Genomic DNA, 12,793 nt, shown 5'->3' with positions numbered 1-12,793 from the left:
CCTATCTCTGTCCCGTACAAGCAGAATAACGAATACCATATGTTCACACACATATTGCCTAAACTCTCCTAAATTCCTTATTAACCCTTAAATCCCTTATTTCAGTAGATCAGCAGAAATCAGTTCAGCTCACACTCAAGAACTGCTGTGGTATTTAGGTTAACACTCGCATTGATGCATTTCACGAAACGGTAAGTACAACAGAATCCCTTCTGCCATTCAAATGCGGATGTTTGCCTGGCTTTTCACTCGTAAAAAGCGTCAATATTTACCTATGCCCGTTAAGGGAGGGAATCGCTGCACGGAGCGTGGGCGGGCACACGAACGAACCTGCGAGCAGCGCTGTGCCCTGACCGCTGCGGAGCCCCGGTACCCGCGCACGGAGCACCGAAATCTCTTTCGGTTTCGCACTGGAGCCGCCGCAGCCGCCCCGGTGCCGGTGCTGGCCCCATCACAACCCCAATCCCAACCCCGGCAGCGCCCCCCTCGCCCCGGCCGCCCTGCCCGGTGCCCTCCGTCCCTTCCCGCCAAGCGGGACCCGGCCCGCCCTGAGGCGGCGTGAGGGACCGACACAAAAGGGCGTCCCGGCAGGAGCGCGGGCTCCGCGGCGGCGGCACGGCACCAGCTCCAAGGCGGTGCGGGGTGAGCCGACGGTCCCTGCTGTGCTCGTGGCTCGCTCCGCTCACCTCACGCCGCTCCGCTCGGTCCGCCCGGCACGGCCCGGCCCGGCCCTCCCGGAGCCGCCGCTGCCGCCCTGAGGCCGCGGCGCTGCCCGCGCTTCCGGACGCGGCCGGATGTGGGCGCTCGCTGCCTCCCGCGGGAGGAGCCTTAAAGCGACAGCGCGGCCCCGGCGGCGGCGGGCGGGGAAACTGAGGCACGGGGGTGGGCTGGGTTATAGCCCGGGCACCGCCTCAAGGACGGATGAGGATGGGCCTGAGCGGGGCCACAGCTTGAGGGACGGACGGTGCTGGGCCTGAGCGGGGCTGCAGCCTCAGGGACGGACGGTACTGGGCCTGAGCGGGATTACAGCCTCAGGAATGGACGGTGCTGGGTCTGAGCCCTGTTACAGCCTCAGGAATGGACGGTGCTGGGTCTGAGCCCTTTTACAGCCTCAGGAATGGACGGTGCTGGGTCTGAGCGGGGTTACAGCCTCAGGAATAGACAATGCTGGGTCTGAGCCCCGTTACAGCCTCAGGAATAGACAATGCTGGGTCTGAGCCCCGTTACAGCCTCAGGGACGGACGGTGCCGGGCCTGAGCCCCGTTACAACCCAGGCACCGCCTCAGGTGATGGCCGAAAAGACTGGTTGGAAATAAAACACCACAAACTGGTGTCTACAGAGCAGATATTTGTTTATTGCAGTGCTGGAGGCGAGGGGGATTTTCTCCACCTCACTCACTCACTCACCCTTGTCGAGTGCTGTGGTTTATTTATACAGTAAGTATTCCTTGATGTTGCTATGTCATTAAATTAGCTCCAGCACATATGTGATGATGTTATACATAATGTTATCTCGTGGTTATAAATAGTTTTTCTGTAGTGCCTTGCACCTCCCCAAGTTAGGTGTTCTTGGGGGTCTTCTTTGATGAAGGCTCAAGGTCTTCCTCTCATCTGAGCTTCTTAACTTTGTCCTCAGACCATGTGCAGTTATGGTGTTCCTTTGTCTTTCTGCATCTTACTGGTCAAAATTCTTTATTTTGTAGCTAATTTGCTTTACATTTGCCAATTTCTTGTTTGTACGTTCTCCTGCTTCCCAGTATAGCTACACTTGTCTGTTTCTGTGATTATTCACCTGGCAAGTTTCTGTTTATTTAAGCTTTAAGTAACTAGCTAACCATAGACTGGCTATTGCATTGTATAGAAAGTTATGATTCAGGTTATATAGATATAGAAAGTTATGATTCAGGTTGTATAAATATAAAAAGTTATGATTCAGGTTATATTGGTGTCCTTTACCTCAAGCTACATAAGCATCTCGTAACTTTGACCCAAGTTATATCAGCATCACCTTTCTCCACCTCCTTGGTTAAGACCTTACAGGAGAGAGGGGTGAAAAAAGCAAATCCCTGTTTGATCTTCAGCTGCTTCTTCAGCTTTGAAGTGCTGCAGACACAGCCTTGGAGCTCATCTGTCTCTGTCTTTGATAATGCCACACAGCTGAAGAGTTTTGTGCTGTAACACCACTCAGGTCACAAAGATGCCAGGGAAACACTTGAAACAACATATCTGCTTGAAACACTTGAGTTTTTAGGCTGCTTTTACGCTTGAAGGCTCTGTCATGCTCTTATTTATAATGCAGTCTGATACACAAAGCTTTGTCAATGTTATTTTCTTCATCATTCTGTGGAGCCTCTTTGGTTTTTTTTTAAACCTCTGCAGATTTTGCTGTTTGCAGTAACACTGAAATATCCCCGTGAAAGAACTGCCTCCCCATGCCTGCAATCCCACGGGCCAGGGAAGAGGATAGTAAAGGGAAAAGCTCCTTCCTTGTGCCTTTCAGCACCTGGGAAATAATCAACATGCAATTATCTGCCCCTGTGCAAACATTGCACACACCTCACCCAGGGAGAGGAAGGAGTTTCACTGCTCCATTCCCAGGGCTGCAGGGAGATGGAAGCCTCTGTTTGCCCAAAAGCAGCCAGTGCAGTGATGGCTCCACGTTTACAACTCCTATTTAGCAGAGAAACTGCTTTTTTTTAAGGAGCATCAGCAAGATTTTTCCTGGGTGGTTTCTGGGAGGGAGGAACAGGAGCTCATACCCTGAGGTGACTCTTTGAGCTGGAATGCTCCTGGCTCACTGCCAAGGGAGTGAAAATTCCTCAGAAAAATATTTTGAAAGGTGGTTTTGAAGCCCAAACATGCAAGAGTGGTAGGAGTGGAGAATGAGATAGCAGAGCTAAAACAAACATCTGTGCTGTTTGTACTGCTGATTAATAAGCACCAATTTCACCCTAATAACTCTGAATTGCAGATGGATTGAAGGCCAGGGAAACCTCCCAAGGTTTGGGATCCCTTACTCACACCAGATCCTTGGTAAGTGACTGACAGCAGCTAAATTAGTACTAATGAATAAGTCATTAATAAGGTGAGCTTTGAACCTTGGTAAACCACTGTTAAAACTTTATTGAATTCCATCAAATTTATTAAACTCTTGTCAAGTTATTCTTTTCACTCAATAAAACATTGCTGCTTCTCTCTTTGGAGTGAGGTGCATTCCACTCAGCCACAACAGTTTTCTTTTAAAGCAAAGAATAAAATAAAACTCAGCATGGAGATAGAAGTTTATTTCTGCAAGATCTGTTTTTACAAACTACAACCAGGCATTGTTTGTGCTCTTGCTTCCACATAATTCAGAGCATCTCAATTTTCAAGGGAAAAAAAAAAACCCTTGAAAAAGACAAACTTTTTAGATTCAGAAATTCAAGTTTTTCAGCTTTTAACTTTAAAACCCATGAAGCAACACAAAGATTTAAGTGGAGGTGGTGTGGGTTTCCTTCCCCCATCCCATTTCATCTCTTGACTGGAGAACTTTACCCTCAAAGCAGTGGCTGGTGCAGGGGAGGTTGTGCCTGTCTCACAAAATCCCAGTGCTTTATATCTCAGAGAGACAAAAGGCAGACACAGTTAAATATGGGAAATTTTCCTTTAAAATCCCTTGCTGAAAGTCACCTTCCAGACCCTCCAACAAGGCCTTTATTTCAAGCCATTGAAAGTTCTGGATTTTCAATAATGATTACTAGAACTGAAGAGGGAAATTGTCACTTATCAAAATGACCCTGAAAAAGCAGAGACTGAGTCTTCTTCCTTTACTGTCTAGTACAGCATATGGGAAATATAAACAAGCCTTACAAAGAATTTACACATACATTTTGGGGCTTTTTACATTAATTCAGTCAATTTACAAATAGTCACTTCAGGCAGAGAGTTAAAAGTATCATACAAAACACAAGTAAAACCTCCATCTTATTAAAATGGAGAAATTCTCCATGGCAAAATAAAAATATATATGTATGGATATATATATATATATACACACTGGTTTGTCTCTGTATTCCAAATATTAAATACAACACTTTATATTACCTGTTTTGGTTAGCATGAAATGATGAATAATAATAGACAAAAGTCTTTTTTCTCTAGAAAGATGGAGAAAAGTGTAAGTCTGCATCAAAAATAAAAAATAAATCAGTTGCTTTTAAGAATAAGATACCTGTTTAAAAAAAACAAACTCAAAAGTTGTGTTGTTTTCATCAACACAGATGTCTAAAGACTTGATTGTTACAGTTTTAAAAGCAACTGAAAACCTTTTTCCAGTCCCATAAATTTAAAAAAAAATAAAGTTTGTAAACCAAGTTCATTCATGAAGGGAAAACAGCAGCTGTCACCTCCACCAAAAAAAAAAAAAAAAAAGTATTTTGAGACATTTAGAAAGCAACTTGTATGCTTACATGAAATCTTTTAAAACCAGAGCTGATAATAAAAATAAAATAAATAAAATGTGGCACAAAAGCTCTCTTTAACTCAATCTTCAAGCTGAAACAGGACAATCAGAGGTGCCAATCCTGACTCTTCCCATTGCCAACAGCCTGGTACTTGCAGGTGATGAGCTGCACCCACTTTTCAGCCAGTTAAATCTGCAAATTAGGCATTGCTTTTAGGACTATCAATTAATTAATTAATTAATTCATCACTCTCATCACTGGAGTCAAAAATGTCACTGAGCCTGAAAGCCTGCTGCTGCTGCCTGGCTGCTGCATTGTCAACATTCCTGTGTTTCCTCTCTTCCTCCCTTAACTTTTCTTCAAGGTCTGGGAGTGTCTTTTCATACAGATAATCAATAATTTCTGTGAGAAAAAAGAAAAAAAAAGAGGTTTTAATTGGATCTGTAGAGGAACAGCATCTCAGACAGAAATTCTGTTGTTGTTAAATGCACAAAATCTCTGTATTGTTCTGATCACAGGGGCTGCAGGGAGATCAGGCATAACACAAACATGCAAAGAGAAATTAAAATATACAGTCTTAAAGCTTTTCAAGCCAAGGTAGTAGAGAGAACAGTTTCATAAGCAATTGCATGAAGAGAACACTGAAAGTTATTAAAAAATTAGTAAAATAAGCATAAAGTCTAAGATTTTAGCCAATTAGGAAAAAATTGAACCAGAATGTGTATCCTGTGAGATTCAAGCCAAAGCCTTAAGGAGTACATACAAACTGCTGGCATACTGACCAGAAAAAGTCCTTCTTTTCCAGAGGGGGACAAAAGACACTTTTAGCCTATAAAACTTTGATTGAACATAGCCTCTAGGAACATCTCTGCAAAGAGAAGAGTTCAAAGAATTAGTGGTGCAAGGAACTATCATAAAGCTTAATTGTTACTGAGTTATCCAGTCAAACCCCAGCTTAGATTTAGGTAGAAATGATGGAATTCAAATAATAATTAACCCATAATACCAAATCATAATTTTTCCCATTAGTTGATGAACAGATACACAACACCCCAGTATTTGGAACATTAAGGGTTTCAGATCTTGGCTTCCTGCTCAATGCTATGCCAGGATATGCAACTGTAATGTTTCATGTTTCCAAACTGAACATTTCCTACAGTTGTAAAGGTATCAGAACTTTGCTTCCTCTGCTTTCACTGCCCTTTGTATCCATAAAAAGAAAGAAGGGAGGTTTACCCAATAGCATTACTGAGCTCATCCCAATTTACTTCACTGGCATCCTCTGCTTTTGTTTGATACAACCTGTGAATGTGAGACAGAAGCACTTTGCAAGCAGAACTCAAGACATCATTCAGTGCTCCCAGCTCCCCCAGTCAAAAATTACAGGACATTTTGTCCACAGAATGAATGATTACAAAACATGTAGTCATCAAGCTGCAAGCAGGCTGTTCTCACCCTGCCAACTTCTAAAAGCACAGCTCAAACAGTGGGAGATAAAAAACATCCCAGTGCTCAGCACTGTACCTTTTAATAAGGGTGATCTTGGTCCTTAATCCATTGGTCCCTCTGTACAACTTCTGCCCTCTGGTCAATTTGCTTGTTAAAACTGAATTCCTTTGAAAACACACAAAAACAAGTTTCTGTCATTTCAAGAAATTTCAAGAAAGCATAAAGATGCTGCTGTCACAGAGAGGCAATGTTCTGCCAAGTGATAGGGGGGATTGAAGGGACACAGTCACCAATAGAAATAATGGTCTTATTTTACTATGAATATTAAGGTAACAAAAAAGTAAAATGATACATTCAATAAAACTATACACTTAGCTTTAACAAAAAGCAAAAATAAGAGTGCACTAATCATTACTATATGAGAGAAAGGATAGTGATTGAGAAAGATACATCACCAATTACTTCAATATTTTACCATCATCCAGATCCTGTCACTGGGCAGCCCCATTTCACAGGCAGGGCCTGGAGAATCATTCCCAGCAACTGGAAAATCCTCCACAGAGTGTCCAGCCCTAGGTGAGGTCTCCAAATTCACCCCAAAAGTGGGCCCAGCTTTTATGGGCCCCAAATCAGCAAGTCAAAGTGACTTGATTGTATTTTTAGCACAGAACACCTGGATGTGATGGCACACTTCCCAACCAGCAGGGGCCCAGGCCTTGGCTGGGAGTTTCCCCTAAAATACCTACAAAGAAACTGCTATTCCTGTCAGTTGGGAAAGTCTCTCAAAATGATACATTTCTTGCAGATAACTACACAAGGTTATGTGAAAGTGTCTGAAGCAGCTGGTTTGGTGTTAAACAGCTGGCACAAGAGTCTCAATCATCTATTTTTAGCTCAATAATACTGCTGGTGTTAGTCACAATGCCCAGGGTTCAGCATGTAAGTCAGCTCTGCTGCTCAGGCCTCTCACACCAGGCAGAAATTAGGCTTTGCTATCACAGCAAACAGAACTTGCTGCAGCTAGCAAGGAGTTATTTCTCTCAGATTCATCTGCAATGCCTCTTCTCTGCTCTGAAATCTCTTACCTGTCCTACCAAAGGATCATCATGGTACAAAACACAGGATTTGCAGAATAAACACACCCCAGTACAGATTTTACCATCCCAGTTTAGCCAAGCCCTCACCATTTCTGTTTGCATTGTCTCCAGTATCGACTTCCCACTCTGGCTTCAATCTCAGTCCATGGCAGTGCCTGGTACAGCTGCTCACGCTCAATCCACAGGTCTGAGTCTGGCTGCTCCAGGGAGGAAAGAGAACTTGCATTTTCTGCTGTCAGTTTTCTCCTCAGCACATCCTTCACTGCACTCATTAACTTCTGGGTCTCTTCCTCTGTCCACGGACCATAGTTAATAGCTACAATTGAAAAGCCACCAGGTTAAGGCATAATTTATCACGAATGATTAAGGAAAAAAAGGCAAAAGAAAAAATGTTTCACTTTGCATGACTTTTATTTATGGTACCAACTTCTTAACACATGTCCTAGAAACACTTCTGCATACCAAGCTTGAGAGTTCAGCCCAAACACTAAAGAACAGTTTGATCTCCAGTTGTTCTTTTTAAACCTGGCTGCCAAATTCCTTCTGCCCTCCCCATAAAATCCTCTTTTTTAGATGTCAGTTCTGTTAATGAAGAGTTGTATTTGTTCCACATTTTCCCCATTTTCTTTCAGAGATCTTTCTTATCCATTCTACATGAAAATACAATCAGTGGTGTGAAGAAGAGGACCATCACTACAAATCAATTAATTAATTAAAGACCCCACACTTGAAGGACTTTTAGAGTACCTACATTGTACAGTTCAAATAGCATTACACAAAATGAATTTTCTTAAAATTCCATACCTGACTTGATTTCAGAGAATTTCATAGCAACTGAGAGGTTGGAACGGGACATCAACTCAGAAATCTTCTTCCAATCATTGCCATGCAGAGCTTGATACTTCTTTAATTTTTCTTTTTCTTCTTTAGTATACCTGGTTGAGGAAATGGGCACAGCTTCAGCTGTAATTTCAAATCATTTAAGTCTCTTAAAGAGCTGTAACACCTGCAGGTGATCAGCGTTAATCATCAAGTCACATTTTAGAACAGAGGAATCAGTAAGGGAAAATGAGTTATCAATTAAGTGACAGTAACTGGCACAAATGGCAGAGAGGATTTTCATTTGAATCCATTTTTAATTTACAAATAATCAACACAGACTGATATTAGCATTCAGAAACACTTTTTAAGTATTCCCTTACCTTCCTTTATAATTATTTGGGTCAAATATCTTCCTTGCTCGATAATAAATCAGCCTCCAGGGCCGGGGAATGCCCTCAGCTGGAAGGGAAAGGATCATTTTTAACAAACATTTCTAACAGTGGTGAGGCCACAATGAAACAAACCCCAAAACCCAACACCACACATTTTCATGGCCATGCTGCCAACCACAGATTCTTTCCACTCAGAGGCTACAAACTGCATGGGCTGGCTGTGCATTTGATGCAGGTGTGATTAAATTTAACTGGCATGCTGAACACTGCCTTAAAGAGAGACATGAAGGAGCTGAGCAGACCCTGGGTGTCACAGACTGTCCCAAATGGGAAAAGCAGGCACTGGGGGCAGCAGCAAAAACCAAATGAAGATCCCCAGAGACTAATCCCTGGGAACACACAACCACCTTGGGCAGCAGTGCCCAGCACAGGGGACTGCAAGGCACAGAAATAATGAGACTTTCTGCCAAATCTTCCCAGCCCAGGAGCAAACTCCCAGACTGGAATGAAAGTCAGCATCAGGGAAATGTGCCAATGCAGAGGGAAGGATTGTGTGTCTGAAATAACCACAGAGGAACAAAGCTGTAGTTTGATCTCAGCATCCTGATCCATGACAGGCTGCCCTTTACTCTGCCTTGCCTGAGATGCCACCAAACACACAGAATAAAGCTCCTAGGGCACTGAGGAGCTCCCCAGCTCTTGGAAAACTGGCATGGTTCAGTTTTCTCCACCCCCCTCAATCCTGCACCTGCCCCCTATTTATTGGTGACAGTTTCAGACAGGACTTAATCACTCACAGCTGCCATTAGTAACCTTAATTATAGTTTAGCAAATAATGCACTTAAAGCCATAAAGCCCAAATGCAAGTCTGGAAGTCTTTACTGGTCTTGACCACATTTTATCTCTAAACTCTTCCTATCTGAGACCAGATAATAAGAACAGTGGACTGTGCAGATTATCAACTACACCATGTCAGCAGCTTCTTTTCTCACCAAATTTAGCAACATCAGTGCTTTTAACAAAAATTATTTTACAGAACATACCATGATATCACCAGCTTGTAGAATGCAACATTCAGCTGTCTGAAAAACTTAAATACTCACAGATTTTCTCACAAAAGTGATGTTCTGTTTTCAGGCGATGGATGGTGTCTTTATCACTTGGATACCTCGAGGTAAACAAAAGTTTTTCAGCACTGTCTATTCCAGTAAGTGCTAAGAACTCTTCAACATTTTTCCTGATTTGTTTATTTTCCTTCTGGGTAAATCTGCCAAACCTGATAGCCATACCTAAAATATAGAAAAGGTGTAAAAAAAAAACAAGTCAAACCTCAAGTACCATCTCTTGCACATTTCAGGTTTTAACTCAGGTGAACTGAAAACTGAACACTTTAATGGGAGTGTTCAGCACTGCAAATTCAGAGGGGAAAAAAGAAAAGTGAAAGAGACCAAACCAGCTGGGAAATCAGCAATTAACACACAAGTTTGGACTGAAATTTGCCAGTGTGGAAGCAGATGCTACAAAACAGAGAAACAGAAAATCTGTCAATGGAATGAAGTGAACCAGACTGTGGGTGCAACAGACTGGCACTGTTCAAACATTGTCACAGCTGCACAGTCCTTCCTCACTGCAAGAGGATTTCAGAGAGCTCACCCTGCCTTTTAAACTCCTTAAACCTCATTAGGTCTCTTCCAGCCATTTTCTTGATTGAACTGTCTGATATATTCTTCACATGAGGAATAAACTCTTCCAGTTCTTGCCTTGCAGTATCCAAATCCATAAATAAACTCGTGACAGAGTCCAGGCCTTCCTCACAATCCACACTGACCTCATCATAGGCTGCCAGCTCAGCAAAGGAATTGTTCTGGTGCTTTTCATGTGAGGCCAAGGCTTTTGGTGTCCTGATATTAAAAAAAAAAAGACAAAAAAAGGGCATAAAGTAAAATACACCAGTAGAACTCCAAGCCAGAGATGTTATTATCTCTACCATTAAAAGAATGAACATATTCATTAATTACAGAACAAAAAATACTTCACACATCCACTGCCTTGCATTTCTAACCTTTTAACATAATAATTGTAATTTATTTCCAAATTTCTGTACTTACAATAATCAAGGAGCTTTCTAAAGTTTTGAAAATCCACAAAACTCTCACACATGGGCATACTGAAGAAATAATGTCTCTTGCTAGCATTGGCCCACAGATTTTTTCCATCTGTCTCTTACTAGTGCTCCTGTTTTGTTTTCTAGACACTGCAAAGGCATCAAGAACTACTTACATGAGCATTTATTTGCAGAGAACGTTCAATTGTTTAGCTGACCTCACTTGGTGCACATGGTTACTATAAATATCAATTTTAACAAATTAAATCCTTTTCTTTGCCCCCCACTAAATGGGAATTGTTTGTAGCTAAGTTATTTCTATACCTATGGTTTTAAAAGAGGAAAGAGCCTACAATGAAGTGTTCTTAAAAATTGTTGTTGGATCTCCACAAGCAAACTGACGTTTTAAAGTTGGTCTCCGACATCACAAATGCTGTGTAAATTCAAAGTTTTTCTCTAAAACACACACAAAACAGAATGATGAAAAACCTGGAGGGCGGACAACAAAAGGAAGGAAAAAACCCCACAAAGAAAAGCTGAACTCACATCACATCAGAGTCTGAGGAGCTGTCCTCCATGACATAAGCACTGCTCTTGTAGGGCTGTTTAGCAGGTGCTGGAGCCCTCTCAGCTGGCCCAGCTGCTTTGCTGGGGGTGGAGAAGCCTGCAGGGAGCTCCATGGAGCCCTCAGTGATGGCAGAGGCAGCGTCAGAGCCTCCATCCTGCCCTGCAGGGCAAGGCCACCCCCTGTGCTGCCCCGGGGGTGACAGCGGCGCCTCAGCTGCTCCCTCTGTGTCCTCCTGGCCCTCTCTCCTCTTCTTCCTCTTCTTTTTGGGTTTCTCTTTGTGGCCCTTGCTGTGCTCCTCACAGGGAGGCAGCTCACACAGCTCATCCTCTCCAGGATGCTTCTCTTTCCTTTTCTTCTTGTGCTGTTTAAAATAAACATAATCAGCAGCCCCCTGCTGGCAGTCGTGATTCACAGAGACACAGCTGACATCGCTGAGCTCGTGGCTGCTGTCCTTCCTCTTCCTCTTCTTCCTCGGGGAAGCAGCTGCTCCGGTGCCATTGCTGGTCTCATGTTCCACCTTCCCAAAGTATTTATCCAGCAGAGTCTGCTGCTTCTCACTCCTTTTTTTCAGTTTTTTCTTCTTTTCCCTGCCCTCTCCAGCCTGTGCTGCTGGATCTTCGAAGAGCACTAGGGAAGCATGGCCAGGCTCTCCATCTTCCACACTTTCAGCATTTTCGTGGTTGTTGCTGGACTCAATTGGTTTCCTCTTCTTTTTCTTCTTCTTGACAGAGTCCTGGACTTGAAAATCACCTGCATGTGCTTTGTCTTTCATTTTTTTTCTCTAAAGTAAAAGAGAGGAGTTTTAGTGGAGTGTTGTCATTTATACACTGGTTTTATTTAAAACAAAACACCCCCTAAAAAAACCCAACAAAAAGCACAAAACCCACCCAAAACCTTAACAACTAAAACCTCCATTTTATCTTAGACTCTTACTTTTCAATCCAGTTAGTTTTGTAAAGTGCCTAGGAAAAGCTGGTGCCTTCTTTGCCGAACAGATGAGCATCACAGCTGTCCCCAGCCTTTAAAGTGCTTTCCTACAACAACAAGAAACACTTTTAATAAATTCAATAAATATTAGCTTTAATTTTGAATAGTTGAGCAAGTTCGGACTAGTATGTTCAGCTTTCAGCACCGAAACAGCACCAAGCTAAAAGCAACAAAGAAACACGAGACTGATCAGCACTAAACCCCAAATTCTCTGCTGAGGAGTGTCTGAGGGGCCGAGCTCAGCCCTGCCGGGAGGATTCGGGCACACAGAGCGGACAGGAAGCATTTTGAGCACATTTTCTACACCCAGCACGTACAAAACACTCACCACGCAACACCCCGGGGCACGTCTGAAACACGTGCCCTTGAATTTCGCATTCCCAGGGCAGCTCGCACCGCCGGCCGGTCCCGGCCATCCCCTCCCCGCCAGCGAGGGGAACGCGCGGCCCCGAAAGCTCCGCGGGGCTCAAAGCACAGCTCGGCCCGAGGCCCAGACACCGAGAAACCCCGGCTGAGCGCGGCCGGGCCGGACCCCGCCGCTCCGGGGCTACCGAGAGAGGCTCCCCGCGCTCCCCCAGCGCTCCCGGCAGCCCCGGGCTGTGAGGAGCCCGCGATTCCCCCCGGCCCCGCCGCCCCTGTAGCGCTCCCGGTGCCGCCGGGCCTCCCGTTACCTCCACGCGGTGTGCACCCGCGCCGCCGGCACCCCGCGCCCCGTCCCCGGCACGTCCGTTCCGCCGGCGGAAGCGGCCCCAGCCGGAGCCATTAGAGCGGCGCACCGCTTGTTGCCTGGAGACGGACGCCGCCGCGCGAGCCGCGAGTCCGGTGGGAGAACCCCCGGCACCGGCAGCGACACCGGCACCGGGCCGTGCAGAGAGCCCGGGATCGGCACCGACACCGGCAGCGACACCGGCACCGGGCCGTGCAGAGAGCCC

General features: G+C 44.5%; 1 protein-coding gene across 3 annotated transcripts; it reads right to left on the bottom strand.

Annotated features, from left to right (window-relative positions):
* Positions 1–3,263: 3,263 nt before the first annotated feature.
* Positions 3,264–12,559, bottom strand: TTF1 (transcription termination factor 1). Of its 3 annotated transcripts, none has more exons than XM_058818227.1 (12): positions 12,533–12,559; positions 11,808–11,908; positions 10,853–11,655; positions 9,856–10,103; positions 9,306–9,491; positions 8,191–8,269; positions 7,793–7,923; positions 7,076–7,304; positions 5,967–6,056; positions 5,679–5,744; positions 5,225–5,310; positions 3,264–4,844 (listed from the first exon to the last, which is right to left on the bottom strand). In XM_058818227.1, the coding sequence occupies exons 3-12, from the start codon at positions 11,644–11,646 to the stop codon at positions 4,672–4,674; spliced, it is 2,082 nt and encodes a 693-aa protein (XP_058674210.1). In that variant the 5' UTR covers positions 11,647–11,655; positions 11,808–11,908; positions 12,533–12,559; the 3' UTR covers positions 3,264–4,671. The 3 variants fall into 3 exon arrangements, with proteins under 3 accessions (XP_058674210.1, XP_058674209.1, XP_058674211.1); XM_058818226.1 differs by lacking the exon at positions 12,533–12,559 and adding an exon at positions 12,190–12,399; XM_058818228.1 differs by lacking the exons at positions 5,679–5,744; positions 12,533–12,559 and adding an exon at positions 12,190–12,399.
* Positions 12,560–12,793: the final 234 nt, after the last annotated feature.

Source organism: Ammospiza caudacuta, chromosome 21 (assembly GCF_027887145.1).
Source record: "Ammospiza caudacuta isolate bAmmCau1 chromosome 21, bAmmCau1.pri, whole genome shotgun sequence".
NCBI classification, from domain to species: domain Eukaryota; kingdom Metazoa; phylum Chordata; class Aves; order Passeriformes; family Passerellidae; genus Ammospiza; species Ammospiza caudacuta.
This window is presented reverse-complemented; position numbering and strand designations above follow the sequence as displayed.